Source organism: Diospyros lotus, chromosome 15 (assembly GCF_014633365.1).
Source record: "Diospyros lotus cultivar Yz01 chromosome 15, ASM1463336v1, whole genome shotgun sequence".
NCBI lineage: Eukaryota > Viridiplantae > Streptophyta > Magnoliopsida > Ericales > Ebenaceae > Diospyros > Diospyros lotus.
The window spans coordinates 32,585,427-32,605,953 of NC_068352.1; the positions used below are offsets into that span (position 1 = coordinate 32,585,427).

Genomic DNA, 20,527 nt, shown 5'->3' on the forward strand with positions numbered 1-20,527 from the left:
TACAAACTTGGAAACCTACAAGAAAATGAGTGACACAGAATGTAGGAGTGTAGGACCCACCAGTAAGTTTCAAATGCACAAGGGAGGGGAAATTGTTCGATTTTTGATGAGATAGATATATAAGTATAAGGTTATAGGTAAGTTCAGAGACAACATGTAATTTAACATCTGAGCATTTGAGATAACAAAAGGAAAAGAAAAGATAAAAATTGATGGCTTTAGACCAAGGATGTCAAGACCTTGCTTGAAAAATCATTATATATGAGTTTGTTCACCCCTATCTTATCGGGGATAAATGTGACCTCGAGATTAGTTTTCACTAACAAGAGACTCTCTCCTTAAGAAATTTATCCATCATATTTCTCTTTATTTCTCTCTTTTTTTCTTACTTTGTTCGAGTATCTTTTTCTTAACTCTCTCAAACATGTCTTTTGTTGTCGTCGCTTCACCTTTTATTGTCTCGCCATCTCACCTTTTACACGTCGATCGTTGCTACATTCTTGTCGATTGTTGCTACTGGAGGAAGGCAGCGAGAGCGAATGGAAATGAGAGAAATATGGTGAATTTTTTGGAAATAGGACCTCCTAAAAAATTAACTTTTTTATCCCCTAAATTAACCCTGTTAAAAGGAGTGAACAAAATCGCATTTATTATATATGAAGTATGCCAAGACCTTACTTGAAATATCATTATATAATCAAGCCATGTAAATTTTCTTATTGTCTACCAAAAAATTCATCCGTCTTTAATTCTTAATTAGCTAAGTTTCTATTTTCATTTTAAGGAATAACATCATGTCAGATTTGTGAATTTAAATTTATTTTAACTATCATTAAATTCCTAATATTTAATACTCAGTATTAAGCCAGGGAGTATAAAGTAATGAGTGAATAAAAAGTATGTCTACCTTTATTTTATAGGGATTGGATTATCTATATAGTTAAATCCCTTATTGTCTAATAACCTTTTAAATTAATTTTTTTTATTATTAAATATAGTGTAAGACTAGTGGGTTGTAGGGGTTTTTTGAGTTTTAATTAAAAAGGTATGGGTGGTCAATTTATTAAATTATGAAAATAAAATCAACTACCATAGCCACCGACTGCTCATAAAACCGCATTTGACAATTTAGGTGAATTTGATTTGGGCGATTTAAATTTTTTGTACATCTCTAATTTTACTTATTTTAGTTTTATCTTTAATTGATTTACCTTTTTCCCTTTCTCTGCCCTCCACCTCTAATACATGAAAACATTAAAATGATGTCGTTTCAATATTTTTGAAACGTTTCTCACCTCAAAATGCTAAGAAACATAAAAAAAAAAATATTTTTGAATTATTTCTGTAATTTTAAAAATATTTTCAGAGCTTTTACATAATATTAAAAAATTATTTATATTTCACGATTACATTAGAGACAAAAACAATTATGCTTCTATTGTCTTAGCAATTACATTAGAAATAAAAATAATTTATATTTATGTTTGAACGAGAGAATTTATATTTATATTTAATTAAATATTTATTTTTATATTTATAAAAAAATCTATATTTTTATTTATATTTCTCATATTTTTTTAAAATATTAATTTTTTATTTTCATTTCATGTCGCATATTTTTCTCCATACAAACTATTCTTTCATTCTTAACAAATGTAATTAAGTCCAGTGTTCCAAAGCGCGACCAAGGCGGTCGCTGCGATTAAGCCCTAATCGGGCTTGATCGGCACTCTTAGGCATCAGACCCAATTAATCAGGCTCGATTGATGCCTAGGTGGCCCAAACGGCGCCTGGTCGCTGCCTGGGCCGGGCGTGGCCTAGGCCTCTTACCCGCCTAGGCTGTGCACAACTTGACCGCGGTGATTTCATGCCAATAGGCATCCTAGGCGCCAGGCCATCTGTAGCTCATTCTTGATGCTCTCTCCTCTTTGGATTTTATCATCGTCCCTGATTAGTGCAAAAGTTGGCGTTCGTCAGAGTCGTGTAGAGATGGTCGACAAAGGTCCAGCGAGTGTCCTTGCCTTCAAAGCTCAAGAACACGTCATAATTATCGTTGCTCCGAGAAGCAAAAGAGGAGGAGACAGGCTTTTTGTCTCTTCTAGTAGTAGTCATTGAACAAAAAGAGTAAAGACGAATGGATTTATTAAAAAAATTTAGGGGAGAGAAATTTTTGAAGTAGATGGAAGTGGAACTTGTCTAAAAGACGAGAAATTTAGGGGGGGGGGGGGGAGAGAGAGAGCGCAAAGCAAAACAAAGCATAGCATTGGTCAAAAACCACATATTAAATGGGTAACTGGTAGAAAACTTAGAAAAAAAAATTTGAGAAAAAAAGTTAAGAAAAGTAAAGCATCATGGGTGCCTTAGGCACTAGGCTCTTGTCTGGCGGCTGACTAGAGTCTAATGCATTTTAAAATATTAATTATGTTCAAAATTTTTTTTATTTAAAAGTCAAAAAAATAAAACGAAGTATTGATCAAAAAGCACATATTGAATAGAGCAACTCCAGGGAAATTGGAAGAAATTTCCTGAGAAAAAGAGCTAAGGAAATTCTATTCATAGCCTTAAAATTGCTTTCCACGGTCGGCCCTTGACAAAATTCACTAACATTTTATAAATTTCCTAATTAACTCTCAACAACCTCACACTACACCCATTTCTCTCTCTCACTCTCTCACACCACACCTATTTCTCTCTCTCACACCCATCTCCCTGAATATACACACACATATATACACAAATATACACATATATATACACACACAAACACATTTCTCTGACACCCATCTCTCTAAATATACACACACATATATACACTAATATATACACACGAACACATCTCTGTGTATATATATATATATACACACACAAACCGCGACCATAGTTGTTGCAGCCGACCATGGTCGCAGCCATTTTTCGCGATTGACAACGGCCGTGATGTCGCCATTGTGGCCGGGGAACCCCCGAGTAGGGTCAAAGGGCATGAAGGCCGCCCCCGAACCCTAGATATATAAACACACACACACACACACGATGTATATATACACACACACACGATATATATATATACACACACACACTCACACACACCTCTCTCTCTTTCTCTCTCTCTCTCTCTATATATATATATACATACGCATGGTCGCGGCCATGGAGCACTTCCCCGACCCTCAGCGGTCGGGGAATGCTGGGTTCCCCGATCTCGAGCTTTCGGGGAACCCAGCTTTCCCCCACCTCCAAAGGTCGGGGAAGTTTTTTTTTTTTAATTAATTTATTTATTATAATAAAAAAATAAAAAAAATATAAATAAATAAATTCTTTTTAAAAAGATACATATATCTTATTAGTTGAATTTATTTAATAAATAAATTAGTTAATTCTTTTAAAAAGATACATATATCTTTAAATAAATTAAATTAGTTAATTCTTTTTAAAAATAAATTAGTTGAATTTATTTAATAAATTATTTTTAAAAAGATACATATATCTTTAAATAAATTCAACTAATTTTTAAAGATATATATCTTATTAAATTAGTTAAATGAATAACTAATTTTAAGTATATGTACCTTTAAGTAATTTAATAAGATAAATTAATTAATTTTAAAATTTTTTGAGTATAAAAAATTTAACTCACAATAATTTAAAATTTAAAATTAGTTAATTTATAATTATTTAAAATACATATATTTAAAAATAATTTATTTATTTATATATTTTTTAATTTTATTTTATTATAATAAATTATCTCTGTACGTATATTTGTATATATATATATTTGTGTATATGCATTGGGAGAGAGAGATAAAGAAATTGGTGTAATGAGAGAGAAAGAGAGATGGAGTGATTATGCGGAGTAAAAAGAGAAGTAAGATGATACGGTGCTGGTGATTGAAGGGTAAAACAGAATTTTTGAAAAATAATAAAAAATTTTGATAAGAAAACGACTATGAAGAGTAATAATAAAGTTGTGAATAGTTCTTTTAAGAGAGTTAAAAGAAAAGTAAAGCACTATGGGGGCATTTAAAACACCGATTACAACATCTAAAGTCTTTTGAATAGGCCCAGTCTGGCGGCTTACTAGGGCCTGTCTAGCATTGTCCTTATTACTTCTACAATTTTTTTTTCTTAATTTTAATTTCTAAAATTTTAAAAAAAATACAACCACGAGATTTCCCCTTTAAGTTCCAAACAAGCCTCGTCTTTTGGTTCGCTTTATCATATCAGACCATTTCCATTCACCATTTTCTTTCCCGCCTTTTCCGAATACAGTGCGTAATCGAAGAACGCACCTGATAAGTTGCCGGAATCGAAGCAGAAGAAGATCAGTTCGATGGACTGTCTCTCCGCGAAAGTGACGAAGATGTCCAAAGCGTTCTTTTGCCTTCTCTTCCTCTCTCTACTTCTGAACTACTGCTATGGTGAAATTCGATCAGACGCTAAAGTTCTGCCTCAAGAAGAGGGTAGGATCGAATTTGATTGACATGAACACTCTCTTTTTTGTGATTGAACAGTTATTTTTTCTGTTTTTCTTTTCGAATTTTGTTGTCTCCAAGTTCATGCATGTTGTTGTGGCCGAAATTTGCTTCACATGAACAACTGTTTATGGCTTTATCTGTGTTTATTTGGATCGAAAGCAGATTTTGAGGATAGAAGAGAGAGAGGGCGAGACACCCGAGATATTTTTACCAGTTAGAGTTTAGAGAGGGAGAGCAGTAATTAATAAGAAAAATGCTATTATCACGTTATAGTTTACATCTAAAATTATATAATATAGTTAAAATGTCTAAAATATTTCTTATTCAAGATAATGAAACGAGACGATGCGAGATCGAGCCAAGATCTATTGTCTCATTTTGCTGTCTCCTTCCCTGTCCAACCAACGAGAAGCAGCCACATCATCTATTTTTAAATAATAATTTTTGTAAAAAAGTTATAAAATCAAATAAGATTTTATAAAAATTATATTTTTATAATTTTTTGTTTGATTTTATAATTTTTTTATAAAAATTATTATTTAAAATTGAACGATGTGACTATTTCTCATTAGTTGGACTGAGAAAGGAACAGCAAAATAGAACAATAGATTTTGACTCTATGAGATGGTGAGAATTATTTATAATGTATTATATAATATAAAATATTATAAAAAAAATACCAATAACATGATCCAATCAATAATAAACATCATGTTCAAATATTCCTCGTCCTTGTCATGTTATTGGTTGGTGTTTTATTATTTTTGCCAAGTGGATGAGAGCGACTTGATCCTGGCAACTTGCATGCATAATTAAAGTGGGCCCACTAGTACTTGGTCCTTTGTATCAGCTGCCTGCATGCATTAATTAGCCATGGCGTCTTGTTTCTCCTTTCTTGTAATTTTAAATTGTGTTAAGCGATTGGAGAAAGATTCTGACAAAGTGAATTGATTTGAATTTTATGTTTATCCTGAATTTTGTATGCTTAATAAATTTTTTTATGATATTTATGAATTAATATATTATATTAATATAAAATATCAAAATTAAATTTTCAAGTATCTTTTTAGTATTTTATATCTATTTTATCTTTTCTCATAGTATTTTCAATCATTTTATTTTGATGTCTGTCTATAAGGGAGTGCGACCTTATTCACCCCTTTTAATGGGTAACATAGTCCGTTAGTTTAAGGGTAAAAAAATTATTTTAAGAGTCTTTTCTCATGACTCACCTTATTTTTTATCTCATTTCTCTTTTCTTGCCTTGCTTTTGTTGCCTTCCTCTTGTCATTGCATCTTCCCTCTATCGTCGCCTTGCCTCGCTGCTATATCCTCTGCGATTGGCATGCAAGAAGCAACGACACAGTTGCGATGGAGACGAAAGAAAGGCAATGAGAAGCTTGTTGAAGAAGAAGAGAGAAGGAGAAAGAAGAAAGGAGAGAAAAAATGCCCCGTTAGTTTTTTGATGGGGGTGATGTTAACCCCCGTTAAAGGGGTGAACAAAATCACAGTCACTATTGGGGAGAAATGGATAGTTTTTGGTCAATGGTCGCCTATTGGGGAGAAATGAATAGTTTTTGGTCCATGGCTGCCTGTTTAGAAATGGATAGTTTTTGATCTATGGTCGAGAAGTCTGAAACCTTGTTAGTCAAATAATTAGCATATAATTCTTGAATAGTAAAAGGCAGATGCTACAAAGGAAGGGGAGAGAGAGGAATAGTTGTTGAACTGGAGAAGAAGAGTAAAGGCATGCGCAACAAAGAAAGGAGAGAGAGAGAGAAATATTTGACACATTATCTATATATAATATGTTAATTTTTTTAATTAAGTTAAAACGTATTAAATATGAATTAATTATATCTTGAATATTTTTCATATGACGAATGTTTGATCGATTTTTTGATCGTATTTGAAATGTGTCAAGCCAAATAATACTCGTATTTTTATCGTCCCGAATTTTTTTTGTATGCCAAATTGCTAACAAGAGTTCGAAACTAGGGGCTCGACACATGGTAATTTGATGGGTGTATTTGTATATGAGTTATTTTTTGGTACATTATGGCAGGCATAAATTTATAATAATTTTATTTGAAATTAATAATAATTAAAATAGGGAGTATATTTATTATTAATTTTTAATATTATAAATTTGGATGGAACTATTAAAAATTTATATAAAATTACTATGAATTTGTACACAAAAAATTAATTTATAAAAATTATTTGTCAAAAGTATTTATGGTATGACATTTTCTTAAGTTAAAAAGTTCTCAATAGATCATTTTAATTTTAGTATTTTGAACTCCTGGAGTTACTTTCATAATCAATCCAATATTAAACAATTTGTTTGAAATATTCTTTTTTTAAATAATTTATTTAAATTGTTGACCTAACCAAAAAAAAAAAAAACCCAAAAATTTACTCAAACCTTATCCATGGTATCTACCCTATGGGAAACGGGTAGATTATGAACTCTTTACTTTGTTTTTTTTTTTTTTTTTGCGTTTATTTTTATATTTCCTTATCTTTGTTTGTGGGGATAGAGGTGCATTGATTTTGCCAAAGAGCAAGTTTTGTCAAATCAGTAAGGTTTCAATCTTGTCTGGTACATGTAAATATTTATTAGCAAGAACGTTTTGCTTTTATTAAAATAAATAAGGTATAATTTTATTAAAATAATTTATTTATAAAATTTAAAATAATAATAAATCAATTTATCTTAAAAATTCATGATAAGAAGTGATATGGACACATTTTAGTTGATAATGATAATAATAACATATTAAGTTATTATTTTATTATATATGTGAAATAGATTACATGAATTTTAATTTTTTATTTATAATATTTTTTTTTTATAAAACTCATATAATTAATCAGATAACCTTATTTACTTAACTAGCGTTATCATTGTTGCTTATAAAATTTTTGTACCTTCTTGTGTTAACAGTGCAAGCTCTTAAAGCGATATCAAAAACGCTGCAGATCAAACATTTGAACATCGATGAGAGTTTTTGCAGCAGTGTTAGATTTCTGAATGTGACGACCCCTAAGGTCAATGTTACTTGCAACTGCAGCAGCACTCTTTGCCATGTGACGAACATGTATGGCCTTGCTTTCCTATCAAAGTTTACTCGTCATATTCATTAAAAACCTATATCAATAAGTAGTGCTTGATCCCATGGAAATTGATGGAACAAAGTTTGCAAGTTAATGACTTTGGTTTAAATTTCTACCAGAAGTTTCAAAGAGTAGTTCTACTACGGGGAAAAGGCCTAATACTCTGATGACTGATGTCTGACCATATTAAATTCTTGAGCCTACGTATTGAATTTCTGATATGAGAATGAAAACTAACTTGCATTACATTGAAGTGAAACTTGCTTATATACAATCTAAAAGAAAAAAATTACTGTCTACTATATAAGTAAACCAACCTCTTAACAGACTTGACAAAATAACTAACCCTACAACTGTTACAGAGAAAAATATCTTCCAATAGCCCCCCTCAAGCTCGAGCATACACATTGTGGATGCCCAGCTTGGAGATAGACTGTTGAAATACAGTAACTGATCATAGAGGTTTAGTAAAGCAATCTGCCAGCTGATTGGGGGATGACACTGGTAACAAACAAAGCATGTTAGATTGGACTTTCTCCGGCACTAAATGGTAATCGAGCTCAATATGCTTAGTTCTCTCATGAAACACTGGGTTGTGAGCTATATACGCAGCTGATTGGTTGTCTGCGAACAGTAGGGCAGGCTGGGAGTGAGTAACTTATAAGTCACGGAGGAGACAAAGGATCCCTTGATTTTCACAGGTTGCAGCTACAATGGCGCGATAGTCAGCCTCTGGGGAGGATCGGGATACAATTTGCTGCTTCTTGGACTTCCAGCTAATTAGAGAATTGCCAAGAAAAATAGAAAAACCTGTGACTGATCTTCTAGTATCAATGCAAGCGGCCCAATCTGAGTCTGAGAAACCTTTTAGTTCTAGCTGATTCTTGGCAGGAAAGAAGATACCTTGGCCTGGGGAGGATTTGATGTATTTCATCACTCTGTGTGCTGCACTTAGGTGTGCCTCTGTGGGATGATCTAGAAATTGTGAAAGGCTGAAAGCTGTTGTAAAGCAAAAGATTATATCAGGCCTAGTGGTGCTTAGGTAAAGTAGTTAGCCAATCAATCTGGGATAGGAGGTGATGTCCGCCAATGGATCACTACCATTCTTAAAGAGTTTAGATGAAGGAAGCATAGGTGTGGATATTCTTAAAGAGTTTTGAATATTGTGCCATTGCAGCTGCAACCTGTGAAATTTAATGGATTCTTTCTCTCCTTCGTGACTTACAAGTTACTCACTCCTAGCCTGCCCTAGCTGAGTGAGATGCAAATGAAGCTGAAAGTGAGTTGGCCTGTGGAATGAGAGACAACAACGGCTGGTATTGCTCTTGAGTGAAAGACATCATAGATTGCATATTGCCATTCCTTGAAACTCTGAAATAGGTTTCTTTCTAGCAGCATCAGCCATGAAAGTACCATGGTGTTGCACCTCTCCCACGCTGGATAGAGAGGATCAGTAATCGGAGGACTAAGTGTAGAACCATCAACAAATCGCAATTCTTAGAAAGCAGTGCCATTCCTCATGGATCTAGATTATGAATGGTAGATTGGTCCAAGGAGAACAGGAGTTACGAGCACCAAAGAGAGGGATTCTCGTTTGGATGAAGGAAATAAGGGCTAGAAGGCTGATCCTCCGGCCTCTCTGGATTCGAGGAGGAAGGATTCACAATTGTTGATGAACAAGAATGAAAGAAACTGAATAATTGAAAAAACTTAGTCGAGTAACTCAAAAACCTTTTTCAAAGTGATTTGAAAGCTTATTTGAGTAATTAAAAAAAAATTACTCCATTAGGAGAAAGCTTATTCGATTAAATGAAAAGTTTATTCAATCTCTTATTGTAATTATGTATGAAATATATATATATATATATATAAGAAATCTTCTACAAAATCTCTTAAAAAAAACATGAACAAATTTGAATTAGGCTTAAAAAATAAAGTTTATCAACTCAAATTTAAATTTGCTAGAATTATCTCTTGTAAATCGCCTCATCCTTTAATTTCAAAACCTCATCACCTTATCATTTTAATCTTTATAATCTTTTTTTATCTCCAAACAACATTGTCACTTACTTCTCAGCCATGAGAGAAATAACTATGATTTAATTTTAATTTTTCTAATACTACCAATTTATTTTTTATTCTCGTATTCCAACAATTGAAAAAAAAAATGACAGAGAAAAAAGAAAGTAACGAAGCACAGAGAAGGAGCAATTTATTGCTCTGATACCATATTAAGTTTTTTATATGAAAACGAAAACTGACTTGCATTTCATTGAAGTGAAACTTGCTTATATACAATCTAAGAGAAGAAATAGTTATTTCTTCTCTTAGAAATAACTAACCTCTAACACACTTAACAAAATAACTAACCCTACAACTGTAACAGAAGAAAATATCTTCTAATACTATGTATGAATTATATGATCTCAAGAGTTTTCCTTTTGCTGATTTCTCTCTACTTTCTCTAATTGGCTTGCTTGACAGTCAATTGAAGCGCCAAAATTTAACAGGAACTCTGCCACCAGAATTTGTGAATCTCAGTTATCTTCAAGAAATGTAAGTGGAACATTTTAGGCACATTTAGAAGTCAATTGGCATAAGTATGAGGTAACCTCATTGGTTCATCTTACAGTTCTGCATACTATTCACATACAAATGCAATTTATGTCGTCCCTATAACATGGAAGAGGAAATCATATGATAAATTGGAGTCTTGGTATTGTTTGAATCTAAGAAAGGTTTATTCTTTAACTCAGAGATCTCACTCTCAACTATATCAATGGGACAATTCCGAAAATTTTTTCTAAGCTCCCGCTCACAATTTTGTAAGTTTCTCTTTTCTACTTTATGCTTTTGATTTATAAGAGCCTTTTTTTTCCTTTATCTGTATATTTAACAGTTTTTTAAAAACTGGTTTTCCATTAGCTTATTCATTTAGCAGTTAGTTAAACTGGTTGCACTGCACTACAGGTCCCTTTTGGGCAACCGCATTAGTGGTTCAATTCCTAATGAAATTGGGGATATTGCTACTCTTGTGGAGCTGTAAGTCCTAAAAAACTATCTGGTCTGCCTGAGTAATGCATAAAGCTTGGCCTTGTTTTAACTTGTAATTTATCATCCAGGGTCCTGGAGGATAACCAGCTTGGAGGACCCCTTCCACCAAACCTTGGAAATTTGAGGAGCTTAGAGAGGCTGTAAGACTTCCAATCCCTTTTTTCTAATGATTCTGCACTTAAAGTTCCTTGAAAGTGTATCTCAGAACATATCATGTTATATATGTGATGCTATCGCTACCAAAGTTTCTTATCTGAAAAGGTTTTCCTAATGGACTTAAAAAGTATTACTGTGTCAAGGAACAGCTTGTAAACATGATCTAGTCTGGCTCCGATTGTCAAACATTAATGAATCAGAGTCCTAGGTGAAAAATCGTTAAGAAATTAAATTTGAACTGGGAGAATTATGCTTTCATTTTTCTCGATAAAATCTTAAGAACTTGATGTAACTACCTTATGTAAATGCCGCAGTTGATATTAAAGTATTGTGATCTCTTTTGAGGTACACCTACAGTCTAGTTGCAAATATACCATCTAGCTGTAATTTCTCTTGTCCTCTTTATGTTTTATTGTCAAGAATCAGCAAGGGAAAGCAAGCTTAGGGGGTGTTTGGCTTAGTGGTTTAATCGTTTATAATTAAATTATCAATGAAGCTTAAACACTGTATAACTTATTTAGTTACACGTTTGTTAAAAATTAAAGAATTTAAATGTTATTTTAATAGTGTTTTGGAAAAGCTCTCCCCCAAGATTTTCTCAAAACGCTGTTATCAGCTTATAGAGGGTGTTTGGCGTTCTAGTTTGACCACTTATAAGTTGTCAGTTCAATTTAAACGTTGAATAACTTATATAGTTACGCATTTATTAAAAACTACAGAGTTTAAATGTAACTGATCTTAAACGCTATTTGACAACGTTTTAGATTAATTACACGAAAACGGAAAACATTTCTGATACGAAATAGAAATGGAGAAACATTTTCCAAAAAAAAATAAAAAATAAAAATGAAAAGTAAAGTATAAATTAAAAAAAAGTATAGGAGTCTTTTTTGTAAATATAATTTTTAATATAAATATTATAAAAAATAATTATTTAAGAGATTTTAAGTAAAAATACAACATGTTAAAATTAATGTATAATTTTATTTTGGTAATACATGTATAACTAATATTATGAAAAATATTTTTCTTGTGCAATTATTTTTTATATAATATTTTATGTATAATTATTATATATATTATTAAAGAATTAATTAATTATTAAAAATAATTATTATTTGATTAAAAGGAGAAAAGGCAATTGAGTAGATGGGCAGGGCATCACTACGTTGCAAAGTGAAATTGAAATTACCTCTTGGTGCCGATGCATTATATGACTTGATACAAAAGATGAAGAAATAGATATATATAAATTAGTTAAAATAAGAGGAAAAAAAATAAATTTAAACCAAGTTAAATGCATAAAAGATGAAAATAAAAATGTATTAGCGAATGAGGGAGCAATTAAGAAGATATGGAATGAATATTTCACAAAATTATTCAATGATGGTGGGGACACAAGAGTTAGGTTGGGACATCTTAGTAACTCTGAAGGGAATGTAAACTATACATTTTATCGACGCATAAGTTCAAAAGAAATAAGACAAGTATTAAAAAAGATGAAAAATCATAAGGTGGTGGAACCGGATAATATACCAATAGAAGCATGGAAATGCATGGGAGAAGAGGACATCTTCTGGTTAGCAAAATTATTTAACGTGATCCTTAAATCAAAAAATATATCAGATGAGTGGAGGAAGAGTATTTTGGTTCATATATACAAGAATAAAGGAGATGTTCAAAATTGTGAAAATTACAGAAAAATTAAGTTAATGAGTCATACCATGAAACTCTGTGAAAATTACAGAGGAATTAAGTTAATGAGCTATACAATGAAATTTTGGGAGAGAGTGATAAAGCAAAGGCTCAGAAAAGAAATAGACATCTCAAAAAATCAGTTTGGTTTCATGTCTAGTAGGTCAACAATTGAATCTATATCCTACTGAGGCGCCTAATGAAAAGGTATCGGGATCATCAGAAGGACCTGCATATGATATTTATAGATTTAGAAAATACCTATGATAGGATCCCTAGAGAAGTATTATGGAGAGTTTTAGAGAAAAAATGAGTCCGAATAACCTATATACAAGCCCTTAAAGACATGTATCAAGGTGCAGAGATAATGGTTAGTACATGCGGAAGGGATACTGAACCGTTTAAAATTACAATGGGACTACGTCAAGGTTTTGCATTAAGTCTATACTTATTTGCTTTAATAATGGATGAACTCACTAAATATATTCAAATAGAGATACCATGGTGTATGCTATTTGCAGATGACATAGTGTTGGTGGATGAAACAAAAGAGGGAGTAAACACTAAACTTGAGTTGTGAAGAAACAATTTAGAATCTAAGAAATTTAAATTAAGTAGAAGAAAAACAAAATATATGGAATGTAAATTTAGTAAGAATGCAAGAGTGAAGAATGTTATAATAATATTGAAAGACCAAATCATACAAAGAAAAGACCATTTTCGATATTTGGGATCAGTGATTCAAAAAGATGGAGAAATTCACGTGGATGTCACACGTAGAATTAAGGTAGGTTGGCTAAAATGGAGAAATGCATCGGGGGTGTTATGTGATGGTAAAATCCCATTAAAACTGAAAAAAAAAATTCTATAGGATAGCTATAAGACCAGTTTTGTTGTATGGCTTAGAATGTTGAGTAGTCAAATACCAGCATGAGCAAAAGACGAGCGTAGCGGAGATGAGGATACTAAGATGGATGTGCGGCCATACAAGAAAAGATAAAATTAGAAATGAGATTATTCGTAATAAGGTAAGAGTAGTGCCAATCGAGGAAAAGATGAGAGAAATTAGATTAAGATGGTTTGGTCATATAAGAAGAAGATCTAGAAACACTCCTGTAAGAAGAGTTGATGAAATAGAACAATTAGTCAAAAAAAGAGGTAGAGGCAGACCCAATAAGATTTTGGGAGAGACATTAAAGTTTGATATGAAGTGTATGGTCCTAAATGAAGATATGCTACAAGACAGAAATACATAAAAGTCTAGAATTCATATAGCCAACCTCACATAATGGGATAAAGGTTGGATATGTTGCTGTTACTGATGCATTATATATATATACAATATTATGATATATTATAATAATTAATATGAAAAAAGGCAGAAGTAGCAACCTCTCTTCTTTGCGATTTCCAGTGCCTTCCATTTTCTTCCTCATTTGTTTTGTCTGTCCAAAACACACAGCAGCCTTTCATTCCTGATTAATCTTTCTTTCTTTCTCGACTCTCTCTCTTACAAACATGTATATATATTTATATATAATATATATAAATTAAGAAAGATAGTGGAACAAGATGGAGTGCTTATGTAGCTTGTCCTTCTTCCTCTGTTTTGCTGTCGTTCGATTATGCATATATATGCATTAGGCGGCATGTTATCGGTCGCTGGAAATGCCCCCGGGACGTTTCACAAATTATAGAAATGACCCAAAAAATATTTCGGGCCATCTTGCCCTTTTCTAAAACGAGAAACGATTTAGAAATGCCGAAACGACGTCTTTGAGCTGCTTCCATGCTTTAGATGCTTTAGAAAAGCCCCCACAACTTTTCTTAAAACGTTGTCCATATCTTATTTGTTGATCAAGTATTTTACAATTTTGTCCTCCAACAATTATCATATTTCTAAACTTATCCCTTGCCTTCTCTCTATCACTATCTCTCTCCAACTCCTCCGTCATTGTCGTGGATGCCACATCCATCTCCTCCATGGCAGCAACTGCCTTTAGCACCATCTTCGTCCATAGTCTCCACCACCGCCTCCTCCATCTCTATCCATCCTCATCGCTTCCATTTTCGTCCGTCGCCTCCTTCATCTCTCTTTCTTTGTGTGTATATATATATTTAACGTATATATTTAACTTTTTTATGAATTAAACCTAAATTTTAATATAAAATATTGTTTTAATATATTTTTATAATTGTATATAATTTATTAACATTTAATGGTAAAAATTTTATCAGTTAGACATTAATTTATAATTTATTTTTATTAAAAATTAGTATTTTTATAAATTTTATTTATATTATTCAACAACATGCCCATTTTAGTCTTTTTATTAAATTCTAATAGTTTATCAATTTTTTCAAACTAAACACAACTATATAAATGTCAGTTTAAATAATATTTATTTAAACACGCTATCAATTTAAACACTAATCAACTTTAAAGGTTTACATAGTTTTTAAGTATGTGGGCTTAAAAGTCATCTTAAAAAAAGGGTAAGCCAAACACCCTCAGGTTGACCAAGTGTTTTACAATTTTACCCTCCAAAAACTCTAATATTTTCAAGTATTTTCTGCCCTTAAACATTACAAACTCTAGCCCATCGTAGTCGTCGTCACCTCCATCTCCTCCTTCATCGCCGCCTCCAGCCCATCATATTCGCCATCGCTGCCTCCTCCATATTCATCTGTCGCCCTTCTCTTTGTATATATATATATATATATATTAATGCTTATTGTATATAATATTTAACATTTTTATAAATTAAACCTAAATTTAAACATAAAGCAATGTATTAAAATATTTTTTTAAAATTATATATAATTTATCAATATCTAATGGTAAAAATTTTATTAGTTGGATATCAATTTATAATTTATTTTTATTAAAAATTAGTATTTTTATGAATTTTATTTATATTATTCAGCAACATGTCCATTTTAGTCTTTTTGTTAAGTTTTGATAATTTACCAATATTTTCAAACAAAAGATATAATTATATAAATAACAACTTAAAACACATTTTTTTAGTTTTAAACTTTTACACAACTTTTAAGTACAAAGACTTGAAAGCCATCTTAAAAAGTCGTAAGTCAAACACCCTCTTATTTTGAATATTAAATATAAGGATCATAAATTATCTCCAACTTAGAAATCTCTAGAGAATGTATGGGAAAGTAAAATAGCCAGATAAATTTGAAATTTAATATCCCATTATCAGTGTCATTGTAAGATGTTATTCCCCTAATTTGAGTCTCTTCATTATCTTGTGCCAGTTAGGAATTCATATTATTTGATGCTAACCATATAAACCTTCTCTACTGATTTTCTTTATCTGTCTTTATTTATGGAAATTTAATTGTTATGGCGGTTCCATTGATGTTCTTCATGAAATTATTCAATTCAATGTAATCCTTAAATAAAAGAGGATGTTAAATGAATGGAGAAATAACATTTTAGTATCTATATATAAGAATAAATGAGATATTCAAAGTTGTCAAACTTATAAGAATAAATGAGACATACTAAGAAACTTTTGGAGAGGATGGTTGAGCAAAGGTTAAGGAGAACCCAAGATCTCTGAAAAAAGATTTGGTTTTATGATAGTAATGGAAGTTATCAAACTATTAAGACGTCAAGATAAAAAATTTTAAAAAATAAAAGAAGGTTTCCATTTGGTAGTTAGGTACTTGAAAAAAACCTATGATTAAGTTTTCGATATTGTCCAGTACTATTCTCATATTGTACCATTCTAATGACAAATTCAATGCCTTGTTTGGTGTAGTACTTAAAACTACTTGGGAAATTTTAAACATGACCCTGTTATAGCATTATAGAGGATATGATCATGGCTGGAAGTTTAGAATTTATGTAGCGAACCCCAGTTAGTGGGATTAAGGCTTGTGATTATTTTGTTGTATGGTCGTATTTATGTTTTCTCTGTTGGTAGCTTGACACACAATTACCACTCAAGAGGGGGTGAATTGAGTGATTAAAATTTATTAAACCGAATTCTTTTCTTTTAAAAACTCTTGAACTTTTCTTATATAAAGAAAATATTTGTTATAAATATATATGTTGTTTGGGAGTAATAGCAATATTAATATGCAAACAACAATAACAACACAAGAAAATATAGTGGTTCGATGTCTCCAACACCTGCTTCACTCTCTCAAGGTCAACCTGACACTTGAGGTTTCACTATAACCACACCTAAGTTTTCCAACAAGTTCACCTAGGAAACTTTTACACCACACCGAGGTTTTCCCCTTAACTCACATCGAAAACTAAAACAACAATACACCTAGATTACTTGAGCTCTAGAAGGCCACTCACAATCCACAATTAATAAAAATGAACAATCCTATGTCCAACAAACTTGAACTAATATGGATATGAATACAATGAAAATATACAAGGCAAATGAACAAATATAATGATACAACTTTTACCACACTTGGAGAGAATATATCATTTGCCTTGGGCTCCAAAGATTTATATTTAATGCTTGGGTCTGGGATTGTTTTTCTTAAGTGCTTGAGAGTGCCCTTAGAAAGATTGATCTTGGTTGTGCTTTAGCCATCTCCAGATTTCTCCCTTCCCTTTTATAGATTTGGCTTCCAACGGCTCTTTTAACGGTTAAAAAATTCGACCGTTGGAGTTTGGGAGTCGACTTCTCTAAAATAGGAGTTGAATTTCATTTTAAATGAGAGTCAACTCTAGTTATACAAGAGTCAACTTCTCTAATGCTAGAGTCGACTCTTCAAAATACACCAACTCTATTAGATTGACTCTGCATAACATGCTCTCAGCTGGGTCGACTCTAGCTTTGAAAGGGTCGACTTCAGTTTAAGGAGAGTCGACTCCATTGAAACAAGGGTCGACTTCTGAGGCCAATTTTATAGAAAATAGAGTTTGTACAAATAGTAATTGTTTGAAGATATAATCCATATAACATGTATACATTACAAGATATGTTCACATTTTTCTTAATTTATATTTTACCTTCCATTTATTTTAATACATAAATGTAAATAAGAAAGTACCCCCCATTTGGATTCAATAAAAATATCTAAAAAATCAAAATCAATAACAACAAGAAAGTAAAATTTTGGTTTTAGAATAAACTCGGGATTTGGCAATTTTACCACCCCCAAAATACATACCTTCTATTTCTTGAAAAATTCATTAAAAATCATTTTAGCAACAATAAATATTATCTATTAAAATACTAGGAGATAGATTTTCAAAATGAAAATGTTTTTTTATATGTCTTCTTATAATACATTAATCTTCCAGATTTAGAAAAATAGAATTTCTTGGTTCATTTTGATACACAAAATACTATAATACTTAAAATATGTTATCCACCATAAGACATATCTAAAAATCCATTAGGGGATTTAAATATAACAAAAATAGTTTTACTAAACTTATGTTTTATTAAACATAAAAAATACAATAGGTTGATTAGAGCAATTTGGCTCAACGATCTCCCCATTTTTGATAATGACAAAAACACTATAATCTTATGAAAATATTTTTACAGAACAACTCCCTCTAAGTTTTGTACTAATTGCTTTCCCTAACTAAAACACTAAGTGCATTAGGGAAGAAAACAATTTTATATAAAAGATACCAATAAAACAAAAAACACAAAGATTTTTGAAAAACGATTTTAAAAAACATGAACCAAGGTTTTTCAATGAAGAACTACTTTCGAGACCTCTCCCCCTTACAACTTACCTCCCCCTTTTGCATGCCTCCCCCTTACTACATATTTTTCTCCTTTTTGAAATCATCAAAAAGAGAAAAGAGTAAGCACATAGTGAAATATATGGAAAATAATAAAGCAATGAAGCACAAGAGATCAGAGCATGTAGAGAATGACAATTAAGCAGGAAATATTTGTAAAGGCCCACTCTCGAATATTCCCGCTAGCATAGGATATTCGAAAGGAGGTCATCACAGAGATGATATAGAACAAACCATAAATAAAACAACAACTCAATTCATTACTAGCAGCGGAAACTAAATTAAGGTTCAGTTACACTTCCAATATCTCATAAGTTTAGGGCTCGAAGGCCATACAAAATAATTAAGAGGCTCTAATGTTAACTAACAAAATAAAAATCATTTCATCAAGCCTCACCAAAATGCTAAATAGGATCTTCAAGTCAGGACGCGTCTCCGTACACCCCTATCCCTGGGCCTTAGTCCCACTGGACTCGCCCCCGAAAACGGCCTTCCCTTTACCTGGAATGGCAAGGAAGATCAAGTGAGCCACAAGGCTCAGCAAGTTCGAGAAGCAATGAATAGCGAACAAGAATCAAGAATACGGTGTTGGAAATGTATGCCCTAAAGACACGTTTTGTTTAATTTATGGTAATGATGTTTCTTTTATTCAGTTTATGGCACATATATTATTTGCATTTAATTGTTGGAAAGGTGTCCATGCTATTAAGTAAGTGATTCATGTGATGGGTCGTTCTTCACAGTTAGGCATGAATCATGGGTACTTAATAAGCAAGAAAATATAACTCTTGATCTTTTGATAGAACTGGACATTCTATCATGATAAGATCATTGTGCAATAGATCCTAATGGAGGATGGCTTGCCTTAGCCAGTAAACAGTCCGTTTACTCTAATTGTACAAGCGCATTTGGAATGCGTAGAGTGGACCTGTGATAGAAGCTAATGACAAAGTACTAATTATCATGGAGCTAGTCTATCACTGCTACTACGTGGACGAGTACTCTAATACTTGAGTATTAGTTGGTGGTCTAGTGAACCTAGATCTATATTCTTGGATTCATTGTAAGTGAGGTCTATCAAAGATCAATATCTTTTTGAGTTGGGAGTATGGTTTCTAATTAGCTAAGACAGACTAATACAAGATAGTTTCTGTGATTCACCCCCTTGTGATTGTCCAAGAATAATCGAATAATCCAGGGCCCTGGGAACGTGACTTAAGAGTGTGTGCTTCTGGGTAGCTCCCAGTGATAAGCAAGTACATTCGAGTAGTCACGGATTATTGGACTAGTGATCTAAGGATGGTAGAAGTCATTTAGAAAGGTGTTAGTACATTATTCCTTTCTAAATGATGGGTGTTACGCAGAGGGGTATTTTCGTCATTACACTAGTAGGTCAAAGACATGGCATATGCAAAATTATTCGTGGGGTCAGTGTTACCATATGGTGATAGTTGGAACACTTAGAATGACAAAATATAGCTACTAGGTAGCAGGGATATTTTGGTCATTTTAGCAGCCGTGAATAATTTGTCTTTTGGTCCCCGGGGTAGCTCGATGTAACTCATGTATTTTTTAATACATTTGGCTTGTTGGATGAATTACATTAAGAGAGAATTATTTTATTTAGAATGGTCCATTGGGCTAAAATAAAATAATAGTTCTTTAGGGTCTTAATTAATTAATTGGGCTAACCCAATTAGAAAATTAATTAAAAGATCTTGGCCCATTAGGGTTTGGCCCACTAGGGTTTTTAACCCTAGGGTTCTCCCTATATATATCTCTCTTTAGTTGTTTTTTTATCTAAGTCGTTTTTCATTCTTCTTCACCGAAGAGAGGCCACGAGTTCGAGTCATACTCCGGAAGATCGAAAGGGGGCGTTTGAGTTCTGATGCGACGGAGCCGAAGGCTAGCAGGACAGCCGTCGTCTCCTCCACGCGAAGAAGCTCCCATCGCTCCATTCCGTCCGGTAATCCGCCGTAAAAGTAAGTCTCCTAGACTCTAACCAATACGAGGATCGTTTTTATTTTAAAACGCTTCCGTTGCATGCTTTTGATCCTCGTTCATGATCCTTCATACGGTGACACCAAAAGAGGAATCAAGAACTCCACAATTTTATACAAGCTTCGTAATTTATGACTTTATAAATTTCAACTTAAATGCATCACATCACCATATATTACTATGCAAATGTGCATATGAAATTAAGTATCAGAATTAAATCTCGTAGGCTCGTAAGCCATTAAACAACATATGCCAAAGTGCATCAAGAGAA

At 32.3% G+C, this 20,527-nt stretch overlaps 2 protein-coding genes across 2 annotated transcripts in view; one reads left to right on the top strand and one right to left on the bottom strand.

Moving 5' to 3' along the window:
* The window catches only part of LOC127791537 (probable leucine-rich repeat receptor-like serine/threonine-protein kinase At3g14840), a 108,456-nt gene that overhangs the window by 41,524 nt on the left and 46,405 nt on the right, over positions 1-20,527 (bottom strand). The gene's annotated exons all lie outside the window — the stretch shown is intronic.
* The window catches only part of LOC127791539 (probable LRR receptor-like serine/threonine-protein kinase At1g53430), a 49,632-nt gene continuing 33,323 nt past the window's right edge, over positions 4,219-20,527 (top strand). Inside the window, exons 1-6 of the mRNA XM_052321464.1 lie at positions 4,219-4,460; positions 7,426-7,579; positions 10,080-10,151; positions 10,352-10,420; positions 10,566-10,637; positions 10,718-10,789. Coding sequence (XP_052177424.1) covers positions 4,331-4,460; positions 7,426-7,579; positions 10,080-10,151; positions 10,352-10,420; positions 10,566-10,637; positions 10,718-10,789 — 569 coding nt within the window. The 5' untranslated portion in view covers positions 4,219-4,330. The remainder of the gene's footprint in view (positions 4,461-7,425; positions 7,580-10,079; positions 10,152-10,351; positions 10,421-10,565; positions 10,638-10,717; positions 10,790-20,527) is intronic.